This window comes from Amia ocellicauda, chromosome 15 (genome assembly GCF_036373705.1).
Source record: "Amia ocellicauda isolate fAmiCal2 chromosome 15, fAmiCal2.hap1, whole genome shotgun sequence".
Classification (NCBI taxonomy): Eukaryota; Metazoa; Chordata; class Actinopteri; order Amiiformes; family Amiidae; genus Amia; species Amia ocellicauda.
This window is the reverse complement of record NC_089864.1, coordinates 1,310,914-1,336,967: the sequence shown is the minus strand read 5'-3', so window position 1 is coordinate 1,336,967 and position 26,054 is coordinate 1,310,914. Positions and strand designations below refer to the sequence as shown.

The 26,054-nt window shown below is 36.6% G+C and overlaps 1 protein-coding gene across 3 annotated transcripts; it reads left to right on the top strand.

The window, feature by feature from the left end:
• The first annotated feature begins 739 nt into the window (after positions 1-739).
• On the top strand, positions 740-25,782 carry LOC136771630 (ubiquitin carboxyl-terminal hydrolase 47). 3 transcript variants are annotated; one of them, XR_010822349.1, is made up of 14 exons: positions 740-917; positions 4,702-4,798; positions 6,639-6,760; positions 7,201-7,271; positions 9,760-9,891; positions 13,690-13,785; positions 13,990-14,121; positions 15,847-15,978; positions 16,987-17,037; positions 17,445-17,497; positions 18,715-18,758; positions 19,656-19,711; positions 21,884-21,990; positions 25,077-25,782. XR_010822349.1 is itself a non-coding variant. In XM_066724051.1 (14 exons), exons 1-14 carry the CDS (start codon positions 884-886, stop codon positions 25,161-25,163), a joined length of 1,242 nt encoding a protein of 413 aa, XP_066580148.1. In that variant the 5' UTR covers positions 740-883; the 3' UTR covers positions 25,164-25,782. The 3 variants fall into 3 exon arrangements, 2 of the variants coding, with proteins under 2 accessions (XP_066580148.1, XP_066580147.1); XM_066724051.1 differs by having other exon boundaries at positions 17,414-17,497; positions 25,080-25,782; XM_066724050.1 differs by having other exon boundaries at positions 17,414-17,497.
• The last annotated feature ends 272 nt before the right edge of the window (positions 25,783-26,054 follow it).

Here is a 26,054-nt window from a genome sequence, read left to right as displayed (position 1 = left end):
ACATTTTCATGTTCATGATATTTGTAAAATTATTGAATGATGTGTCCACTTTGTAGGCTAACTGCATAATTATTTATTTACCATCAGAAACCCTTACCCAGGGAAAGACACACAATATACAGATTTCAAGATGGCGCCCTTTCTACTATCAATAGGACCTAAAATGATTTTGGGGCGTTTCTTTTAAATATTAGAAATGCAGCCTTGGAATGCTCACATTGCATTTAAAAATATGAAATTGTGGCTTTGGGACACCAGTTTGGCTGTCTATTCCAGGTTTCACAATTTGCTCCCCAGCATAGCACTGTTGTACTGTAACAGGGGACCCTTTCTACTATCAATGGCACCTCATGGTTCTGGGGACTTTATTTTAAACATCTTCAAGCAAGTCTTTGAAAGCTAATGTAGTAAATGGAAAGAATAGGGGCACCAGTTTCAGAAATAGATCCCCAGCATGAAACTATTGTAGCACTATTGTACCTTAATGCTATTACTTTTACAAATTCTGTTCAGTTTAACACATTGTAGAAAATATGTATACATTATTATTAGCAGTAGTATTAAAGTTAATTATGAATATTATTTACACTATGTAATGCAATATTTTCAATTAAAACACAAGTTTCTAAAAGCCCAGAGACGTGTTTTTCTGTTTTGAATTATTTTGGAGTATTTTCTTTATAAATGTCTCCACTGTTCCGGGTTTTATTCAGTCCCAGTCTTTTTTTAGTAGCAGCAGTACAATTCAAAATGACAGGGAATCGCCACATAAAAACGAAAGTAAAAGTACTACAGAAATTAACTCTTACAATTACTATTACAACTTACAAGCTTTAATGCTTGTCATGCAAACTATTGTTTAAACTCCGAAACTGTGTGATACATGTACTCTTCATGGACATCATCGGCTAGAAAAGGTAAAAACATTATTAAACCTATGTATGTATTGAACCTGATTTTTAGGTTAGTTAACGTCTCTGTTGAGACGAGTGTATTATTTGAGCGAAAAAAGCAACGAAAGAAAATTATCCGATTTGATTTAAATATTTGATATCTATCTTGACTTTAATCTGTAAATTAAATGTGCTTCGTAGCCCTTATACCGATATCTGCTGCATAATCTCTCTAGTGTAGTTGGTAATAAATAAATAAATAAATAAATAAATAAATAAATAACGAAAATATCTATATATCTATACATTAAATGAATTAACATGTATTAATCTTACTGAAGCTATTACTACTATTTTATTTTTGTTTTTGAAAAATAATTATAGTTTAGATTTCCAATTTATATGAATACAGTATTTATCTTAAATCAATAACTATTATGATATACACTCACCTAAAGGATTATTAGGAACACCTGTTCAATTTCTCATTAATGCAATTATCTAACCAACCAATCACATGGCAGTTGCTTCAATGCATTTAGGGGTGTGGTCCTGGTCAAGACAATCTCCTGAACTCCAAACTGAATGTCTGAATGGGAAAGAAAGGTGATTTAAGCAATTTTGAGCGTGGCATGGTTGTTGGTGCCAGACGGGCTGGTCTGAGTATTTCACAATCTGCTCAGTTACTGGGATTTTCACGCACAACCATTTCTAGGGTTTACAAAGAATGGTGTGAAAAGGGAAAAACATCCAGTATGCGGCAGTCCTGTGGGCGAAAATGCCTTGTTGATGCTAGAGGTCAGAGGAGAATGGGCCGACTGATTCAAGCTGATAGAAGAGCAACTTTGACTGAAATAACCACTCGTTACAACCGAGGTATGCAGCAAAGCATTTGTGAAGCCACAACACGTACAACCTTGAGGCGGATGGGCTACAACAGCAGAAGACCCCACCGGGTACCACTCATCTCCACTACAAATAGGAAAAAGAGGCTACAATTTGCACAAGCTCACCAAAATTGGACAGTTGAAGACTGGAAAAATGTTGCCTGGTCTGATGAGTCTCGATTTCTGTTGAGACATTCAGATGGTAGAGTCAGAATTTGGCGTAAACAGAATGAGAACATGGATCCATCATGCCTTGTTACCACTGTGCAGGCTGGTGGTGGTGGTGTAATGGTGTGGGGGATGTTTTCTTGGCACACTTTAGGCCCCTTAGTGCCAATTGGGCATCGTTTAAATGCCACGGCCTACCTGAGCATTGTTTCTGACCATGTCCATCCCTTTATGACCACCATGTACCCATCCTCTGATGGCTACTTCCAGCAGGATAATGCACCATGTCACAAAGGTCGAATCATTTCAAATTGGTTTCTTGAACATGACAATGAGTTCACTGTACTAAACTGGCCCCCACAGTCACCAGATCTCAACCCAATAGAGCATCTTTGGGATGTGGTGGAACGGGAGCTTCGTGCCCTGGATGTGCATCCCACAAATCTCCATCAACTGCAAGATGCTATCCTATCAATATGGGCCAACATTTCTAAAGAATGCTTTCAGCACCTTGTTGAATCAATGCCACGTAGAATTAAGGCAGTTCTGAAGGCGAAAGGGGGTCAAACACAGTATTAGTATGGTGTTCCTAATAATCCTTTAGGTGAGTGTATATATAAATATTGTGAGCTGATCATTTTGAACGATTACACTGAGCGCCCTCTCCTGACGAGCAATTCTGGACACCATGACATTGTTTTGCTTGTTTGAGCTGAAGAAAGAGTAAACCCCCTAGTCAGTTCATTTGTTTGAAGTAAAACCACAAATACAAATATATACTTGCAAGTTGCATGCCTCATGTATACAGTATTCTGACAAAGAAAGTCAATATTGATTCTTATTTCTTATTCAAAGGCATGCGTATGTTAACATGAATATGTAACGGATGTAAAAACTGGAGAAGGACATTGTTCAGTCAGTGTTGAAGGACCTGATTGTATAGAAAGTGTTATATCATTGCAGCCACCCCTTCTTGATGAAAACTAGATGTATTTGGTATTTGGTCGTTATATGTCTAGAACACTTCGAGAAGGGCACGTTGTTCCTAAATTGAATGCAATTAAAGTTTAAACTAAACTTTCTGGCTTTGCTAAATAGATATTGTATCTATATTACCAGAAGCTAATGTATACACTATATTTTACTAAATATAATGAAACCAACGTTAAATATTATTTGTATTTATTGTTATTCTTAATTTTGTGCTGTAAACCACATTTTAAATGTTGCCATTTTGCAACAGTTAGGTCCATAAATATTTGGACACTGACACAATTGCCATAATTTTGTCTCTGTACGTCACCACAATGGATTTGAAAGGAAACAACATCAAGATGTGCTTTACATGCAGACTTTCATCTTTAATTTGAGGGTAATTACATTCACATTGAGTGAACGGTGTAGGAATTACACCCATTTGTATATCTGTTCCCCCTAGTTTTAGGGTCTCAAAAGAAATTGGACAAACTAACATCTTCATGAATTAAATTGTGAGTATCAATACTTGGTTGCAAATCCTTTGCAGTCAATGACTGCCTGAAGTCTGAACCCATAGACATCAGCAGATGCTGGGTTTCTTCCTTGGTGATGCTCTGCCAGACCTGCACTGCAGTGTCTTTAGTTCCTGCTTGTTCTTGATGACAATTGTGTCACTGTCCAAATATTTATGGACCTAACTGTATATATTGTACTTACACACTCTTCCTGATCAAATAAGTAATAAGAATCAGTTATTCCTGCTCTTCCTGTTATTACTGCGAAAGCAACCCAAGACTTTTTTAAGCAAAGAAGTGTAATGTTCTGTAATGGCCAAGTCAGTCACCTGACCTGAATCCAATTGAGCAGCATTTCACTTGCAAAACTGCAGGCAAAACTGCAGGCAAAACTGCAGGCAAAACACCCCAAGAACAACAAATACACGTAGTCAAACACTGTGTTTCCTAGTACTACTGCAGCAATGACAACTTCCTTTGGCAATACTAAACTAAACACAGACATTAATACAATATGACAATACAATTTCAGAAATATTTATATAGTACATTTTGTTTTGTTACATCGCTTATTTGTTTTACATATATACTATGCATCTTTATTAATACTTAAGCAATATTTGCAGCTTCTGAATATAGTGTGGGTAAAATTGAAGAGAATGGCGATGAGCCAGTTGCAGTGAGTGAGGAAAGAAATGTTTGAAAGCCAAAGTTTACAACCCAGGAGGGGCATTTATGGCAGAATATTTTGCAAATTAGAAAGAAACAAAGTTTTTATATTTTTCTGCACAAATACTTATGCATTTACTCTGTAACAAAAATGTATAAAGAATCAATAATCTTTTTTCCCATTATGGCACCATTTTAAAATATTTTTGGTGTTTATAACTTTAGATTCTTTTGATTAAATATGAACAACCAATGAAAGAACTTGCAGCTTGGCATTAAGTATTACATTCCTCCAGCGAATCAGCTGATAAAACTAGATTGTAAAGGTATGATGCAGGTGTCCATGAATTGCGATTCTTGTTTAGTTGTTTCCAACTTTGTTTATTGTGATCTTTGGTCCCAATGCTATTCTATTATAACATGTAGAAAATGTGTCCTTTTAATTAATGAATAATTGTGTTAGGGTGAAATAAACCCTTATACTCTCAATGTCTGCAGTTAAGTATTGATTTAAAGGACAGGGTAACTTTTTGCTTAATTATAAAGCTTTTTGCTATAATAAAGCACTGTATTTAATATTATTTGTTTTAGGTTACAATGGTTTATATAACCAGGGAGCAACCTGTTACTTAAACACAGTGTTGCAGACATTCTTCATGGACCCGAAGGTCAGAGATACTATTTGCAGGTATGGTAAAAGTTTCAATTTCTATGATTTTCTTGATCATAATTTGTAAATACACCCATCACCCCACCTCCACCCCTCCAAACCTGAGGCAGTTGATGCTAAGTAAGAAAGCCTGGCTTGTCACTTGTGGGTGTATTCATCACTCAATTTTGTATTTTATTTGATATGTGTGTTTACATGTTGATCCCTTTTCAATATTTAAATTAATACATTAGTTTGTAATGTACCCTGCAATTAGACAGTTTTTTGCTTTGTTATATCACTTTGAAATAAAATCTATTGTTTTCCCTCTTTCAATAAATATGTTATTATTAAATTGCAAATTAGAAAATAAAGCAATGTATTACTATTGATGATCCGGTGTCCCTGCGACCCTCACCAGGTAAGCAGTTTTGAAAATGGATTCTGATTATATTATGTTAAAGTATATTGTTTATTGTGTGGTCTGTGGACATCTCCTGCATGTACTTATTTAGGTACTTTTCCATAAACAAAAACATTTTGGACCCACTTGCATAGATGCCATGTAAACCTGTAACAAATAAGATCCCTGTTTGTTAGGCTGCAATTGTTAACCATACTTGTCAAAGGTTTTAGAGCTGTTGTTATCAGCCGCAAAACCATTTGCTCACTAACAATTTACAGAAGGTTTTCCAGTCTGGTTTTAGATTTAGGCATAGCACGGAGAAGGCACTTGTTAGAGAGGTCAACTACCTACTCATGAATGCCAACTCTGGCTGTTTCAATCCTTGTCTAAATCTCAGTTCTGCTTTCGATACCATTGACCACACAATTCTCTTGAGCAGATTGGAAAAGGCTGTAGGGGTCAGATGGTTTGCATCCTACCTTACCTGATAGAGAACAGTACATCAAAATCAGACAATCACCAAAAAGTAGAATTTCATACGGCTCCGTTTTGGGGGCAATTTTGTTTTGCATTTACATGCTTTCATTGGGATTTTGCGCACTTCCTAGAACGTGGCGCCATTTACATTCATGTCTCACAAATTGCTTAAATGAGGTGAAGAATCTGATGCAGCAAAACTTTTTAAAACTGAATCCTGACAAACCTGAGGTGATGCTAGTCTGCTCAACCCATCAGTAAAACAAATCTTACACTGGTTGTAGGTGAGAGCAATCTTTGCAGTAGTCTAAGAACCCAGCCATCATTTTTATCCTAATCTGGCTTTTGATGAGCACATTCGCAATATTACAAAATGTTTCACATCTATCCCAGCTAACACACACGCCAAAATTACATTGCTGCAACATTGTGGCAGCAGGGATGTGGCCTGCGTTCGCTCTTGTCTTACTCCTGAAGATGCAGACAAACTGATTAATGCCTTTGTTTTCTCCAATATAAACTACTGTAACTCTATGCTTGCTGGCGTGCCTAAGAACTCCCTTAAAGAATTGCAACTTGTACAAAACACAGTGGCCAGAATCTTACCTAAAAACAAACTTTCTGACCGTATCACTTCAGTTTTAGTTAGGCTAGACTGGCGTGAAGTCATGGGAGTGGTAGTGATGACATGCAGTTTTTTTAAAGACAACTTTAAAGCTGTCAAATATATTGCAAATTGAAGAGAGAACAATAAAAACATAACTAACTATTTGAATATTTGTTAAAGAAAACTATAAATGTATAAATGTTTTCTCTACATTGAGCTGCCCACAGAACATTAATAATTTACAGTAAAAAAAACATATTGTGCTTTCAATTTGAATAACTTAGGGATAAAAAGCATTTGTTTAATTATAATAAAATGTTTTTAATGAATTTATATATAAAACAATAATAAACTTAACTGATACAGTGGATCTTCATTATATTTTTCAGTTTGCCAGTTGAAAAGGAGGAAAGCATTTCATTTCAACTTAAGAAGTTGTTTAAAAATCTAGAGGAGGGACAAAACACTGCTGAAACAACAGGCATCACAACTAGCCTTGGTATAACTTGTGGTGAGTTACATGCACATGAAAGGATAGTTTCCTGATCCATTATTTTATTATTATTATTCATAAAAAAAAATTAAGCTTCTGACTGAAGACTCACAGAAATCAATTGCATGGCAACCTAAAGCTTACAAAACTGAGTTTGAACTCAGTTTAGTCATCTAGAATCTTCAATGCTTAATCGGCATTCAGACATTGAAACAATACGAATTATTCAATGGGCAATGTTTATTTAACTTAATACAGAAAAAAATAAGAGTGTTAACAGTTATAATGTATTGTATTGTTTTGGCTTTGTATTGAAATGAAAGGAAAATAATGTGGTTTTAGTCTCATTATTCTGCATTTATATGAAGTTAAATGAGTGGCTTTTGTTCAGGAGGAAAGAAACACATATACTGAATATTACCAGTATTTATTAAATTATTATGTATGTTTTATTTTAGTCTTCGAACAACAAGATGCAGAAGAATTTTTCCAGAGGATACTGAATGCAGTTGACAGTGATGTCTCTAAGGTACATTGTATTATCAGCTGGTTTACCCGTGCAATATGAAATAGCCCTTTTTTCACTATAGCTATACACAGTGGCCTCCACATATATTCATACCCCTGATACATTTCAACACAAATATGACTGAAAAGAAAATAAATGAAAATATGTAAAATGTTATTAATAAAAACTATATTGAACAACATCACGTTTGACAAATAATATTGTTATGTTACAAAAAGGATCTTTCATTCATATCACTAAGTATCTTTAAATAAGATTCTGCAAAAATAATACTGCTTCAACATCCTGTTGTCATTGTCATTGAAGTTGGGTGGTGCCTATAAAACACAAACAGTTAAACATACCAGTTTCCCATAGTGTCCATTATCAGGAAGTTAAGGCTACTGGAACAGTGGCTACCTTGCCAAGAAGAGGATGCAAGAAAATGTTAATACTATGAGAAAAGTAGTTCTGGAGTCAAAGTAAAACTCCTGGGCAGAGTCAGGCATCAGGATACAAGGTCTCAACTATACCATCCAACATCGACTGCATGAATATCTGTTGTTAATGAGAGTTCAAAGGAAGAAGCCTCTTCTCTCAGCATAACATGAAAATGAAAACAAAACTGTCCTTTCTGTACATGCTCATCAGCATTATGTTTAGCAGTAAAAAGTTGAAGCTCATGTTGAAAAGGCATGTATGGAGGTGAATCAGTTTTGCTTTGGAGGTGTTTTACCTCAAGCTGATTCCTTATTCCCTATTCCTTATTTCAGATTTCCATTTCAATAAGTAATGGTAATTTATTACTTATTTCCCTTTCCAAATTTTACAACCAAAAAGTAACATACAGCACATATCATTAGTTATGTTATATTAGTTATATTCTTTACACATCAATAAAAAGTAATAGACAACAACATCTAATTTATTTAGCAGGTGGGCTTAACCATCTTGCTAATGGCTTTGTATTACCAAGTAATTCTGGCACTGAATAAAAGAAGGCGATGGCAAAGAGACTGTTTTACAGACAGACAGGTAGACTAACATACTGACCCATATACTTTGTAGAGTATCAGCCCCTGTGCCACGAGGGGGCAAAAGTGGGCAAAGCCAAATGTATTGAACTTTTGCAGAAAAATGGCAGCAGGTGCAGGTGCAGCATATGTGGCTGTAGCAGAAGGCAGTTTGTTCGCTGAAGGACTGGAGAGCCCTACACGGATGAGTGTCTGCATCAACAGTGAAGCATGGTGGAGGTTCCTTGCAAGTTTGGGGCTGCATTTCTGCAAATGGAGTTGGGGGTTTGGTCACAATGAATGGTCTCCTCAATGCTGAGAAGTACAGGCAGATACTTATCCATCATGCAATACCACCAGGGAGGCGTCTGATTGGCCCCAAATTTATTCTGCAGCATGACAACGACCACAAACATACAAACATACATTAAGAACTATCTTCAGCGTAAAGAAGAACAAGGAGTCCTGGAAGTGATGGTATGTCTCCCACAGAGCCCTGATCTCAACATCACCGAGTCTGTCTGGGATTACATGAAGAGAGAGAAGCAGCTGAGGCTGCCTAAACCCACAGAAGAACTGTGGTTATTTCTCCAAGATGTTTGGGCCAACCTACCTGCCGAGTTCCTTCAAAAACTGTGTGAAAGAGTACCTAGAAGAATTGATGCTGTTTTGAAGGCAAAGGGTGGTCACACCAAATATGGATTTGATGTAGATTTTTCTTCTGTTCACTTAGTTCATTTAGTTAATTGATAAATATAATATGTTAACATGACTATTTTTGAAAGCATTCAATTCTTGTTACAGAACATTAGACATTAATGTCTAATCTGAAATCAATGCTCTGTCTAACAGTTTAGCAGAGAGGCAGTTCAAACAGTCAAAGAAGGTTGGTTGATCCTTGGATCACTTAGTTATTAATGGACACCAAATGAGCACGATGGGACGAATGGCCTCCTCTCGAATGTAAACTTTCTTATGTTCTTATGTTCATATGAACAGCCCTGGCTGGTTAAGGAAAGCCTGGGGGACTCGAGCACAAATGCACAGGATCCACTTGTAAACACTTCAAAGCATTAGGACAGTCTAGCTGAGGACCAACCAAAAGACCCTTTGCACCTTGTTAGCTGTATACCAAAGCCTTGGGGACTGATGGACTTTTTAACGTTAAAACCCTAAAGTTACAGGTAGTTAGGAAAGATGATGCCTCATAATTGCCTGGACTTTGAGCTGTGTAACTTGATTGAGTTGACTGCAACACTTTGTAAAATGGAGTGTCATCTTATTTTCCACTTTTAACTCTGCAGTCGTATTATAGCTGAGTTTCAGCATACCTGAATCAAATCAACTCTTGGTTTCTTTCACCCGACAATGGTTTGAGACCAAGGATTTCTATTTTCACATATATTCACATATATACACCTTTGACATCTCTTGAGGACATATTTTTTGTAATGTAGGAAATAGCACAATAACATTTACTTTTTCCCTGTCCTTAGCTCTACCGGGGCACCTTAATGAACACTACAAAGTGTTTGGGTTGTGAAGAATGCAACACAGACATGAGCAAGTTCCTGGATATTCCGCTTCCTGTAGATATCCTCCATGATTCCAATGAAATCTACAGTGTTGTAAGTACCAACCACTTATATTTATCCTCCAGTTTGAATTGTCTCATTGTCCAAAAGATCAAAGACTGTGACTCAGTACTGTTAAATATTATGCTAATTCAGGATAACATAACATGTTAAGTGTAATGTACTACACTATTTACTTTCTACCTACATGTGTTTGGGGTGGTCTGCCCTCCTGAAATAATTGTATTGTGTATTACACTTATGCTTATGAACTGGACTCCTTACTTAAGCTTTCTTGTACTTTCGGCTATTGTCTTCTTTTCAATCCCTATCCCTCCTTCATCTCCCATTGCGTCTTTTCTAATGTTTGCTTTCTCTCTCTCCTCTCTAAACACTACTCAATAGAAAATCTGCAAAAGTATGCACAACCAATGACAATATAATTTCCACAATTATAGATGACAGAAAAGGTGTCGACTAAACAGTCATACAAATTCAATCCTTAACCCTGAGAGTACTACAGGGCCGATAATCAGCCATAAATTCTGCCCACACATTAGCACCAAAAAAGTTTTTATTGGACTATTTAACAGAGCAACAAACTGTCTTAACCAATAATAGAGAGGTTTGTTGTTAATATTAACAACTTTTAAAAAATATTTTTGTATTGGTTAAAAACAAATACGTCTCCTAAAGGATTAAGGGAGTTCTCAGGATTTTACTGCTTCTGAGACTGATACAACCTTTTTATTAAGCAGATTGTTTAGTATTTGTAAACTTTTAATTGGGCAAATTGTTCATTATTGTAGAGAGTGATGAAAGCAATTTGGAAAAGTGGGATGCAGAAGTTGAAGAGGAGGATGTAGATGAGAGGGGAGTTGACAGTACAGATGGAGCTGTTTCAGGTTTATTACAGCTGGTCAACCTAAATGTCAGAATCCCCTTTTCAACCAAAATTACAGAATTGCCTCAACAGAAAAGAGCTAAGATTAAGAAATACACAGAAGTAGTAGTCCGAGATTTATTCAACACAGCACAGTCCGACTGGCCGATTTCTCAGCAAAGATGAAAGACATTTACATCTTTGGAAAAAATTGAGACCACTGCAAAATTATCTATTTCTCTGGTTTTACTATTTATAGGTATGTGTTTGGGTAAAATTAACATTTTTGTTTTATTCTATAAACTACTGACATCATTATTCTCCCAAATTCCAAATAAAAATATTGTCATTTAGAGCATTTATTTATTTATTATTTTTGTCATTTAGCAGATGCTCTTATCCAGGGTGACTTTTGTACCCATTTAAACAGCTGGGTATTTTACTGGAGCAGTCCAAGTGAAGTATCTTGCTCAAGGGTACAACAGCACGGCCCCACCTGTGATTCAAACCCACAGCCTTCCAGTCATGAATCCAGAGCCCTAACCACTAATCCACAGTGCTGCCAGATTGCATGTGTCCCATCTATCCCAAAAGAAAGACCAATGCTCCATAAATCTAAACCCCTCTTCCCTACACCAAGATTTCAACCACGTTAAACTTTCTAAATTCTGTCTGTCTCCCTGGCCTGGCACGTGGTAGCGGAAGTATTTAGGAGAAAACCACCATGGAGGTTCTGCTCTTTAGTTTTGTTCCTAAGTCTTTAAATTTGTCTTGCAGAACCTCTGTCCTACCTTTTCCTATGTCATTGGTTCCAATGTGGACCATGACCAGTGGATTCCCCCCGGCTCAGGCCAGTAGCCCGTCTACTAGTTTAGGGAGATCTGCAACCTGAGCACCAGGCAGGCAAGATACCATGCAGGTCTCCTTATCACTAGAACACACTGTGTGATCTACACCTCTAAGAATTGAGTCTCTTACTATAACTACCTCCCTGTTCTGGGGGGGAGTGGGCACCATGGTGCTCTGGTGCTCAGCTGCCTTTCCATCACCCTCTGAGCTGTCACTGTCCAACTCGGTGTCCAGCAGTTGGAACCTGTTGGGCATTTCTAGCTCTTGGGTTGTTTCTCCTAAGGGGTGTGCTCGCCCTTTTCTGTGGTTACGACCTACTGTAACCCAGCAGTTCTCTACACTTTCCTGCTCTAAGGCCCCACCTGGCTCCTCCTGGAACAGAATTCCTGATTGTATTCCACTGGAATGGAATGGCTACCATAAATGTAGAGATGTTGATTGAAGAAAAAAATTGCTGTGCTCTCTTCATTTTTTCCAGAGCTGTACAAATAATTAATTTGAGTGAAAGTGAATACTGCTGTACTGCACTGCATTATATACAGCATTATACAGGACAACATGCAGTGCTTATAGGAAGTATTCACTCACTTGGACATTATTTCTTTTTGTTACAACCTGACATCTTGATGCATTTAATGGGATTTAATGGGATCTACACAACCTTCTCCATATTTTCAAAAGGGGGAAAATGGGGGGGTGAAAAAACGAATACACTCCTATATAAGCTCAGGTGGAACAAATTGCCTTGGAATTCACACAGATGGAATGGATTTCATATCCCTGGTAGAAATCCATGACAAGATCCTATTTAAGATCCTGTAGGATCCTTCAATAGGATCTTGTAGGATCCTAGGATCCTGCACCAGTTCCTGGGCATATATTGTACTACATCCTTTGTGTGGAAAAATCTATTTGGAATATGCTACACTAGTTACTTGAATGAAAAATAACAAGAGTACACATAAACAATTGTATTTGTTAGAAATAAAATAAAAATGTCCATAAAATGCCATAAAGTCCATCTGGCCTTTCATTTGTTTAAAAAATAAATAAATAAATAATATATATATATTCAGTTCAGTGGCATTGTGACATCTGGCCTAGGACAGGATAGGTGAACCCAGGCGCAGAGCTATAGAGAGGTCAGGCAAACAAGGGGGTCAAGAGCCGGCTACAGGAACAATAGAGAGAAGGCAGGAGAGTAGTCAAGAAAGCAGAAAAAAGGGTCAGGCGATCAAGCAAACAGTTCCAAGAGGGTAACCCAAAAATCAAGGGTCAAGATACAAAGGCACTGGTCAAAAGGGACGTGGATTGGTAACACTTGGGAAATAGGGCTCAGAAATTATACTATTAAGAAAGCAAGACTTCACAAATGTGGAAAGAAACAAATGGGTATATATCTGTGGAGCAGAGGGAGGTGGGAGATGGATAGGGGAGTGTTAACCAGTAAGAGAGGAAAGCAGATGGAAGAAGTGAACATGGTGGCTAGGAATGCTGATTGGATGATTGGCTGGTTACTGGCTGGATGTCAGAAGCTGGGTTAGTATTCGGGGGATGATGAGCTCTGGTGGCTGACTGGGGAAGTGTTGGACGAAGACATCACAGGCATAGCCAGGAATTTGTGGAGGGAGGAGGGCAAAAATGAGGGAAGCTGAATGAGGAATTCACAGGAAGGGGTCTGGGGTACGGTGTCCATATTACGACATCCTCACTCCTCAGCTCAATTGTCCTGCATCTCTTAGTTTTGCGATCAGCCCTCAGTAAGTTTAACGTTCAGTCCTCAGTTATCACTCATATTTGGTATCACCCTTCGGGTGTCAGTCTTATTTGGCATCAAGCAGCATGATTATTGTCATCTCTCATGCATCACTGACATTTTATGTCAGGTGTCACTCGCATTTTTTGTCAGGTATCAGGTATCACTCGAATTTTATATTAGGTGTCACTCAAACTTTGTGTCAGGTATCAGGAGTCAATCTGTTTTTGTATCAGGGATCACTCAAAATCGCTGTCAGGTATCAGAGTGTGTCTTTTCTGGGATTTAATAGCCAATCAAATGGATGAACCATCTTTACTGTTATTTCATTGGTTACTGTTATATTCAATGTTTTTTTGTACAGGAGAATGGCCTTGAAGAATTTTTCAGATCTTCAAAATTGTCTGGAGACAATCAGCTGTACTGTGACCGATGCAATGATAAGACAGACACAGAAACAGTGAGATTTGTTTTTTCAATTACAGTTTAATGTAATTATCAATTTAAGAACATGCTTAGTGTCCCCTATGCTGAGGATGTGTTAAAGATTACATTCTCCTTGAATGTTATCCTTTTTGAAGAATAGCATCCAAAATGTTGTTCTAATTAGCTTTGCAGCATTATAAAGTATAATAAGTACTTCATTCTTTTAAATTTGTTTCAGAGGACTGAGGTAGCAGACATGCCTCATATCTTGACTCTGCACCTGAAGAGATTTGATTATGACTATGGTCAAAGGAGTTACGTCAAGATAAATTGCCCAGTGGAAATCCCACTTACACTACATTTTGAGGAGGTAACTGGAAAAAAACACTGTTGTCTTTTTAAGTAGTGAAACTTACATTTTGGTGCAGACTTTCATAAGGTTGGGGCTGCTTTTTGTATCTGCATTGCCATGGTTTTACTGTGGTTTCACCCAGTGTACTAGCCATATGGGGCGCCGGGAGAATTAAAATATATATTATCTCCCAGACTACTCAACTAACAAGTTTAAAGGATTTACAAGTTGCCAAAGACAGACACAGGACAGTACAGGTTAGAGGCAGCCATCTTGTTGTTTTCAATCAGTCCAGTCAAACCCTAAGAGAGATCAGGATACATGAGGAGGAGGTACTAAAGGGACGAGCAGAATTAAAATTAACAAATCACCTGGGCCAGATGGGATATTTCCAACAGTACTTAAAGAAATGAGGGAAATTATTTATAGGCCGCTAACTCAATTATTCCAAATGACACTTAGAACAGGGGATGTGCCAACTGACTGGAAGACAGCAAATGTCAAACCAATCCACAAGAAAGGGGACAAAACTGAGCCAGGAAATTACAGACCAATCAGTCTCACCTGCATCACCTGTACAATGTTGGAAAAAATAATTAGACAGAAAATAGAGGAGCATCTCAATGAAAACCATATCCTTAGAGTGGGTGTAGACGAGGCAGATCATGGCTAATGTATATTAATGATCTGGACTCTGGGATAGTTAGCAAACTTGTCAAATTTACAGATGATACTAAAATAGGCGACTCAGCAGATACAATCTCGGCAGCACAGGCTATTCAAAGGGACTTAGATAATATTCAGTTGTGGGCGACACCTGGCAGATGAAATTCAATGTGGACAAGTGCAAGGTAATACATGCAGGTAACAAAAATGTCCACTATAATTACACTATGGGAGGAACAGAACTAGATGAAGTAACGCATGAGAAAGACCTAGGAGTCTATGTGGACTCATCACTTTCTCCATCCAAACAATGTGGGGAAGCAATAAAAAAGGGAAACACAATGCTAGGGTATATTGTCAAAAGTGTAGAATTGAGCACAAAGGCAGTGATGTTCAGACTGTACAATGCACTAGTTAGAGCTCATCTGGATACTGTGGACAGTTCTGGGCTCCACACTTCAAGAAAGATATCGCTGCTCTAGAGGCAGTTCAGAGGAGAGCAACCAGACTTATTCCAGGTCTGAAGGGAATGTCCTACTGAGAGACTGAGGACCTGAACCTTTTCACCCTGGAACAGAGGAGACTACGTGGGGACTTGATCCAAGTCTTCAAAATCATGAAAGGCATCGACTGACTGGGTTAGGAAGAACCGTCACTCAAACCTAGTGGACCAGTGGAGAGCCATGTTTATCTTTGAAGTTTGCTTTTTCAAAATATGAAAGTCTACATAATAAATCACTTCAAGTACATATGTACTGCTATGCATAGGATTCCTGTAAGATATTTTTTATTGAAAAGGACATGTTATAAAGTCCTGCTATAAATACACTTTATGGAAATAATGTTTTTTATGATACAACCATATGATAACATTTTTAACATTTGATAATAATGAATATGGCTGAATTATTAATTACTAATACAGATAATTCAGTGCATGATTTTATACACTTACTTGATATCTGCATTATTTCCTTATCTTCATGTATATGTTGAAAGTATCACATTGGATTTCAATATTTTTATTTTAGTATCTCAGATCTTGCTTAAATTCTGTCAAACATTTGGATATTTCAGGAACCTCGCAAATATGAACTTTATGCAGTTTGCAGACACATAGGGAGTTACAGAGGTGGACATTATAAAGCCTTTATCAAGTCATTTGAAGATGACAACTGGTACAGCTTCAATGATTCTCAAGTTCTTAAGGTAAGTATTATTTCCTTACATTAGAATCTATTTTTCATTATTACCACATTTCGTAGGAGACATCGCTATCTAGGCAAAGTACGTTGCTCAAAGGTATAATAGTAGTGTCCCCAACTGGGATTGAACATATGACTCAACAGTTTTTCAACATAGTAATCTTTATTTGGGACTTACCCAAGCATTGACCCTGATTGATAGTCTATCCTACACAAATACTTTACTCTGCTCTCTACAACTACACTCTAGTTGCTTGTAGCTGATTCATCTGTTTTATTTCTGAAAGTATCACAACATATTCTAGAGCAGAGTTTTTCAAATAGTTTGCTCTCTTCGGTTTTCATATGCATGTTTTTTTATTTAATTGATAGGATGCCCCATTTTTCAATTATTTAAAATAAAATATATCTCAATTTTTGGAAATGTCGAACACTAGGACACAAATCTTCACTGAAACTCACTTGCCTCACTTCTTTTAACATTCATCTCCATGAATATCTCTTCCATCCCTCTATCAATAGCATTATATTAAGATTGAAAACATATGTATATGCAATGTTTTATATTGTATGATTTGCAGGTATTGCATGCTTTGAGAAAATAAAATCAGAGAAGCAACTGTGGTCATACAGTTCTGTAAGGTGATGTTAATAAAGCAATAATGTGTTTTTGGTGCAAAGTTCACTTTGTATTTTATCATTATACATTTTGTCAGGTTTTTTTCAGGCACCTGGATATTAGATGTGGGCCGGATTAAATCAAAACTGACCCACACGCTAATACAAAACTACAGAACTGTACTCAGTTGTGGCTTCATTCTTAGTAAGATGCCACTTTCTTCTAATCATAAATGTAATTGCTATGATGTACAGGTTTATAGTTTTCTATTAGGAGGTAGGTCTAAGTTTTGATTTAATCCGGATCCTGGTCTGAAGTCTCCTAACATTATGAAGAGAAGTTGACAAGAAGGCTACAGTACAAGTTATTGTAATCTTTTTACTGTTTGTTCAGGATGGAATAGATGGTTCAGAAAACATTAAGCAGCACAATGCCCTATTCAAGGTAAGATTTATTTACAGGATATTTTAACATGTACATTATTTGGTAAACAGAATGGTGATTTCAGAAATAACTGGTTTCATGGTATTAGTCCAGTACACTTTTTCAGCCTTAAACATCATTTCGTAATTTATTTGTTCTTTTTCAACTTGTTTTCTGCATTCTCAAAAAAGCAGCTTTAGTATTGTATTAAACGTGTGTATAGGCGTATTATTCTCAGTAAATTTAACAGACACCTTTGCTCAACTTGATTGATAATGTTGCTCTGCACTAGTTTTCTATGTGTTCTCGTTACAAGCAATTTTAAGAGAGGCATTTCTTATTTTCAATTATTATATTTTTAAATTTCCTGTGTCATTTTCCTTTAAACTATTTTTAGGTTGAGTCACAGGGATATGTTTTTGCTGCAGGAAAATGCGAAGATTACAGAGGACAGTCAGATTCCACTGCTCCAGGAGACTATGTATGTTTCTACCCCTACTCAAGAGGTTGTTTAAGGTCAGGGGTGGCTAACCCTGCTCCTGCAGAGACACAGGGCCTACAGGTTTTTGTTCTATCCAGATCATTAACTGCTTAATTGAACCAATTGTGGGGCTTCATTAGGCAAAATGTCCCTGTGTTTAAGGTATCCAATGATTGGTGATTTAGAGAGACCTGGAAAACCTTCAGGATTGTGGCTCTTCAGGACCAGGGAGATTCTTAAACTGATGCTTTAGTATCTGATTTCTAAATTGTGAAGTATTTGACCATTCTTCAGGGATGAATTTTATTTCAATTTGCATAGCAATTCTGCTGCTAAAAATCAATATCAAAACTCTAATATCTATCTAATATCAATATATGTATATTTAAATTATCATACATTTCAGTTATTTGGAATGTAATCTACTGTATGAGAATCTCTACATTTAAAATTTGAAATATATTAGAATTGATTAAAGTATAAATGATGTTCTCTAAAAATAGCTTAAACTGAAAATGAAAGTGCAACCATTTAATTGTAGTATACTTGCTGTGGGAAGGTACAAATATTGGATGGGCTAATTGATATAGATATGAGAATAGAGGTCCCTCTCCTCTAATTAAACGGAGGGTGGCGTAGTCTACACTAGGAGCAACTTGCCCACATTGCCACACTTTTGTGATAGAATCAAAACGAAAAGGTGCAATACATCTAAATTATACACCATCGCAACAAGTAAAGACACATAAAACCATAATCTTTATAATTTTGGACTTTCTACCTATGTTCCAATATAACATTATGTTTTGGAGTGCGTTACAGCACTGTCATGTTTAAACTGGCTAATTATATTCCTCTCCGAATTAAATCATTCATTTTCTGTGTATTTTCATATTTTGAGCAAAGATGTTAGTATACAGAATTCCCATTAGCTCTTCATAGATTTATGGTTTATCAATTTATTAGATGCATATTCATCATTATCTAGATTTAACCTGCACATTCATGCGTAACTGCTTGTGAATGAAAATGTGTAGATCATTTAATTGTCTTTGTTGACATACAGCTCTGGAATTAAGAGATCACTTAACATGTGTAAGTGTAATTGTCTCTGCCTAAACTAAAGTATTGCTTTGCATTCCTTTCCCTATTTTTTTTCTTTGTATTGCATGTCTCTTGCTTGAAATTTATATAAATGTGTTTGTGGTTTTGTACAGAACAATTTGACCATCACAGAAAATACACATACGCAGTACATAAGGTAACATAATGATTTTATTCAATTATGTTTTCATTAATGCTGGTTTAATTTTAGAGGAGGAGCAGTTGTAACTTAGTCCAATGTGACAGGTTACAGTGAATGATATTTTTCACTCTATAGGCAAAAAGTTTTAGAAGCTGAAGTGAATAGGTCTGGCTCAAATGAGGACTTCAGGACACTGTTGCCTGATTGCTAATAATACTCAGATATTTCTAATTGTATGCCATAGATTTCATATTAGTTTTGTACACTATTTAAGTGATGAAAAGGGTCCACTGTGTAGCACTATTTTTCAAAGGTCCAGTCATCAATGATAAGATTCCCATTCAATAACCAAAATAAGTTTGAAGCTTTGCCCCATCACATTTAAAGCACACTAGTTAGTGACTTGTGGATCTGATCTAATGGTTTATGCAATATTTAGCCTTTGCCAGCTTCTTGTTGTATTTTCATTAACTTTTGATGAACGTGTAACATTTCAGCTTCATCATTCTATTTCATTAAGTGTCATTGATGTAATATCGCTTTCAATATTTGAATTACATTTAGCTGAAATGTGTTTGTTTTGGTAAATCTATGTGAAAGCAGCAAAAGAGAATATACTGCTTTCACATGCTTTTCAAGGACCATGGGCAATGTAGCTTTGTTATATAGTAAAATAATTTAATGGTTTTCTCTGTTCCTGTTTATTGTTATTTTTTTCTTTTTCAAATATGTTATGAATATTGTGATTGGTGTTGAGTATGTATTGGTGGTGAATTAATCTGTCAAGAAACCAAAACGCCAAATTCCTGTTGAAGGTTTCTGATACCATATACTTGTTTTCTTTCAAACACCACCTCTTAATTTAGAATAAGTAAATTATGTTTGAGCAGTAGATTTCTTATTTCTTTCCAGATGTCCAGATGCGTATTTGGTTATGTACAGGCTAATAATGGAAGAGCAGGACCAAGGTTTGTAAATTCTGTATTTTTTAACTCTGTTCTAGCCAAAGGCTGCAATTAAATCAAAACTTTGACCCAAACTACACACCTATATGGTTTAATTAATTGTAAGATGCTATTTTTATTCATCTCATAAATGTAACCGATCTCATGTACAGGCTTGTAGATTTCACATATTTTTGCTAGAATCTGAAATATTGGGCATTTATAGACTAATACACATTGTGTCAGATCTGCTTCCGTGTATTGACTAAACCTGTAGCTTATTACTTTTCCAGCCTCTCATTTGTTTCTTCTAATCCCAGAAACATTGTGGTGTATTTTTATTACAGTTCCCAAACAAACCAAACAGAACCCGTCTTCGGGTGCTCAAATATACAAAGATCAATTAACTCACCAGGGACAGCTAGGCCTGTTTACCCTTTTTGCCTTTTTACCGTTGTCTATCTCTCCCCGCCATACCAGTCCTTTTCCTCTTTCCTTTGTTCTCCCTTCTCTCTTTTCCCTTTTGTTCCCCATGTACTTTTAACCTTAAAAGTGCCCACAGGGGTTATTTTCAAACCCAAGGGTTAAAAAATATAAGAACTCTGAAACTCATTTTTCAATCTTTCTGAAATTGTAGGACTTTGTCAAGCAACTAGTTACCAACAAGAAAACACCATTTGTTATGATTTTTGTGTTAATATGGAGGACTGAAAAAAATCTCTCTCTTGTGTGTCCATTTTGATCTCTAGGAAAAAAGCAATACCGCAATACTTTACAATTTAAACTTTGTAATGCTTAGCTCTATCATCTCAGTTCCAAGTGCACATGAAATATGGGATAATCATCTTGGATTAGGAACATCATCTGGACACTAAATATCTATATATACACTACATGGCCAAAAGTATGTGGACACCCCTTCTAATTAGTGGTTTCAGCTATTTCAGCCACATCCCTTGCTGGCAGGTGTTTAAAATCAAGCAATCAACCTTAGACAAGCATTGGCAGTAGAATGGGCAGTGCTGAATAGCTCAGTGACTTTCAACATGTCACCATCATAGGATGCCACCTTTCCAACAAGTTCATCAAATTTCTGCCCTGCTAGAGCTGTCCTGGTCCACTGTAAGTGCTAGTATTGTGAAGTGGAAGCGTCTAGGACCAACAATGGCTCCGCAGCGAAGTGGAGCCATACAATCTCACAAAACAGGACCACCAAGTGCTGAAGCATGTAGCGCATACAAATCATCTGTCCTCGGTTGCAGCAATCACTACCGAGTTCCAAACTGCCTCTGGAAGCAACATCAGCACAACATCTCTTTGCCAGGAGCTTCATGGAATGGGTTTCCATGGCCGAGCAGCCGCGCACAAGCCGACTGTGAGCCAGGCCTAATCGCCAAACATCATTGCATGACCTCACTAATGCTCTTGTGGCTGAATGGATGAAAATCCCCATCTAGTGGAAAGCCTTCCCAGAAGAGTAGAGGCTGTTATAGCAGCAAAGGGGGGACCAACTCCATATTAATGCCGATGACTTTGGAATGAGATGTTAGACAAGCAGGTGTCCACATAGTTTTGGCCATATACTATATTTGATATGGGTACAACTGTATGGGTATAAAATATGGGTACAACTGTACACCTGCATGATGGAGGCCAGTGGATTAAATAGAAATCAAAGCTGCAGTTGGCCTTCTGCTGCTTGCAGGCATGAGCAAAAGCAACCATGAGCCAATTAAGACTCTGTGGTCTGAGACAGATGAGAGGGTCCAACACTCCACTGCTAGGTGCTCTGCCCCCATAGCAAACACAGAAAGTTTGCAAAGGTCTGCCATGACTGTCAACAGCATGACACAGTAGTGTGCATTACCTGTGTTTAGATCAGTGAATAAATAACAGAAAATGTTTCAATGCATGAATTTGTTCAAAATAACTGTCCAAAACATACAATAACATCTATTTAAAAAAGTTTTAAAATTTGGCTCTGAATGTGTGAAAATCTTCAAATATATGCTTATTGTGGGGATTTAAAACAATTTACATGAGTTTCAAAAGGTGAATAAAATAAAAAGTGTTACTGTTTGACAGAAAGTGTCATTTTTCCATAATTTCCAATTGGGGTCCAAAAGTGAAATAATAATAATTATTATTATTATATCTAACAATGAATGTCCATGTGTCCTACTACATATTTTTTAGAAGCTTTAAACCAAAGTCAGCAGAAAGCAGATATGCAGAATTCTGTGAGTCCTGATATTGAATATCCAGTGGGGAAGGAGGAGAAAGCATCCAATCCATTAAACAAGGTAATGACTACTGTCCAGCATTTTCATAAATACACATGCCTTGTCAACAAATAGTATGTCATTCTTTTATGATAAATCTAAAGATACATAACTAATACATTCAGACAATTGCACTGGTTCAATTTATATTACTTTTCTAATCATTTCTGATATATTTGTGATAGGAAAGTGCCTACTGAATCATTGGTAACACTTCATTTTAGGGTTCACCTACTATGCATACTATATGACATGCACAGCCTTGCAGGGGGGCAGTGGCTGAAACAAACGAAGGGGCACTTCAGTCCAGGGGGTGCTGACAAAGTACAGTCCGGGGGGCGGGGGGATGTTGGCGGATTGCGGCACGGATCGGGGGAGGGGCGATCGGGAGACAATTGGGACACCTCAGAAAAAAAGGGCAGGGGAATGAAAAGGGCCGCCACAAACACCCACCCCCCTTCCCCTGCACCTCACTGCTTGTATTAGCCGTTAACTGTTCTCTAAAAAGGCATTTATTGACACAGAACAAAGTTTTACAAGGACTGTATTACACACATGCCTTATTGATTTGCTAGTTCTGTGTTAATAAAGTATTAGCATCCCCTATTCTGAAGCAAGGAATAGTTCAAAGTTGCAGCTTATAAGCTGCTTGTTAAACATCAATACTGTAGTAAGTAAACAACCAATCATAGTGAACTGAGAAAATGTCCTGGAGGCATACATAAATAGGATATTAGTCGCTAATACAGGGTATTGCACCCTCTTCTAAAGTAAAAACAATATTAACATTTAAGATTTAACAGTTTTTTCCAGACTATTAAGTATAGATAATAACATTAGTTAAATACTAAAGAATAAATTACAAAACATTATGATATAACATGCATTAATTAACTGATTCATTTGTTTCCAAGTCATTAAATCTCTTTTCAATACAAAACACATCACTTTAACACTGACAATGAAGACAAAACTGCAACAAGAAGTAGTGAGTTAGACTACTTTCCTAATGTATCAAAATGCTGCAGAAAACCTTTGTCCCAGATCTACTGGCAAGGTGAACAAAAAAAGGTCTTCAGGATATTTTCTCAGTTCACTGTGAATGGTTGTTTAATTACTATGGTATTGATGATTAACAAGCAGCTTGTTAGCTGCTACTTTGGGCAAAAAGTGTCCTTACTTCAGATTTCGAGGTGCAGATTAACACCCATTATTAGCAATTAATAAGGGATATGTGTAATCCTCATTCTGTGCAAAATACATATGTATTTTTTGTCATTGTTAGTGAATTATTAATAGCTAATTCATGCATAGCAAGTGAACCCTAAAATATACTGTTACTGAATATATCTGCTCTGTAAATAAAAAGTCTAAAAAGTCAAGATACTGATATTCAATTTTGTGTGATTGAATATAACTGTTATTTTCCACCACCACCTTGTACTCATAGATGCTTTGACTTTGCAAAAGATTAACGATAATTTAATGCTGTTTTGGTTTTTGCTCTCCTGAATCAACCACATTTTGATTTGGTATAGTGCCCTTCACAAAGGTGCAGCAGAGGGCGTTGCAGGTTAAGACAACAATACAAGACTTTGATTAGTAAAAACATAAACTTAGGCATGGAGGAGAGAGAAAAAAAAACTCCAATAGGATGTCAGACTGTTAAAGGAGAAAATACATTCTAGGGGTCCACAACTTAGGGCCCAGGCCTCCAATCCAGACAATGCAACAGAAACAGGCAGCATGAAGATCAGAAAGTTGGTTCAGCCATCTGTGGTCTTCCCTCAGGGGAATACATTTGACATAGCAGTAGAGTACATAGACACATCATGGCTCTCATTCCCAGACATTTGTCATTGATATTCAAAGTGAAAACTGATCTTCATTAGGGTTTCTGATCACGTCAGGACTCTACCATGTCTATCCTATACCATTCTGATGGCTATATGATAAGATATCTGTGTACCCTTTGAATTTTTATGCACTTTTACACAAATACAGTGATTGCAATTTTTGGCACAACAATTGGGTAGCAATCACTTCCTACTAGGGCTGTCAGTCGATTAAAATATTTGGTCGGTTAATCAATGGGCATTAGTTGATTAATAGGTAGATTAATTGGGCACTTATTAAAATGTGTGTAACAGACTTTAAGTTGTTGTGCCACACAGTAATACATTAATAAATACTAGGCATTGATATTATAGTATAATAATGCTGAACGGGAATAAATGTATATTAAAAAAACACTAAATCATTATAATCAGCTAATGCAATTATAATCGCTACAGCAAACGGTTTTGCTCACACATTATACTGTAAACTACTCACACTACCCTGGTAAGAAAAACATTGCTTGCAAATGAAACAAAACCTTTACTTTGTCTTCAATATTTCCTTACGAATTGTGAGAGGTTGTATTTTGGTCATATTTTGTTTTTGACAATTAAGACGCATATTACCTTCACCACAGGATTTAATTAATGGTTTCTGATCAATGCACATAAACATTGTATGCACGTCTCATAGGTCCATCTCTTATCAATACATATCAAGTGCATTTCTATTTTGCATGTATATATTCTGGTTTTACTACAGTTTCTATAGACCTTGTACACTCTTTGTGTCACCTGCTGAATTATGCTTTCTAAAAGTTTCAGTTCCAAATTTACAAGTAGAAATAACATTAGGGAATGTAACTGATTCCTTTGCACCCAGTTAATTACAAAAGAGAATCATAGGTCTTATAAGATAGTTTTTTTCTGGCAGGTAGTCATCTTGACCAATTTCCAAAGTTTTTCCAAAGAAACTTCAGTTAAAGAGAGAGCACCTAGGACAACATAAATCAAGGCAGGGGTGGTTCCATTCTGCCAGCTCATTATTTAAGATGTTCTGTGGTTTGCATAACAGACATTGTTTAAAAGCAAAATCATAAAATCACATGGCCCTAGTTATAAGTAAGAGCTAAGAGAGTAAAGGTTTTTGCTTTTAGGGAAAGGTTTTGGTTTGCTTAATTTGCCAGGCAAATTTTAATAGAAAAAATTTAATATGACAATTTGTGTGAAACCCTGTGTGTAATCTTATTTGCACTTTATGTTCTCAAGCAGAGGCAGAAGAAAGGTGCAAGGTCAAAAAGGAATCGGAACAGGAAGAATAAGAAATCTAAAAAGAGGAGGAAGAAGAGAAAATAATGTTACCACTTTCTGAGTGCATTTTGCTCTTAACAGTAATTAGCTTTTTTATGTGGTGTCAGAGTGTGTGGATCTATGCACAACCATAACAGTGTCCCTATAGCATTGCAATTGCTAATAGATATTTCTGGCCAAAGTTACAGTTTTAATTATAGTGGTATGGTAGCATTGGAACATATTTATGACTCCTTAAAAGATTGGGGAGACCCAAGGAACACTAGATTCAAACACAAAGAGATGCTTTATATGGAATTAATTGGGAATTATCTATATTTTAAGTCTTCACCATAATGTAAACCTCAAATTGATTTAATTGATTTAATGGACAGTTTCACAAATAGAAATAATACATTGCCACTTATGGGAAGCATGTGATCTGAATTAAAATTGAAAATAGGTTATTGTACTTTGATTTAATCTATTGTTTTGATGTTTTGTAATATTTTTTTTATTTACCTAGTTTGAAAATGTATTGATGTATTAGATAAATACATTTTATTGTTTTGTTTTTTGTTTACTGTGTCCATAGAGATAGTACACAAGTTGTGGGACTGCACTGGAAAAGGTTTGACTACCACAATGAGAATGCTAAAATGAAATGTTAATAAAATATATATTTAAGATATTTTAATCATAATTTAAAATATATGTCTAGAAGGTGAGGAAGGTGAGGTGAGGAAGGTGAGGAAGAGTGGGGGGAAAACAGGAGATCTGATTTGGAGAGGTTGAGCTTGAGGTGGTGCGAGTATATCCAGGCGGAATTAGCAGACAAGCAGGAAGAGATGTGAGAGGGGATGAGGGGAAACAGCCAGAGAGGAGTGAGGAGTTGAGGAGGGTGTTGAGTTGACACTGTCCAGTACAGAGTGGTAGATTTGATTGTGTGAGAAAGTA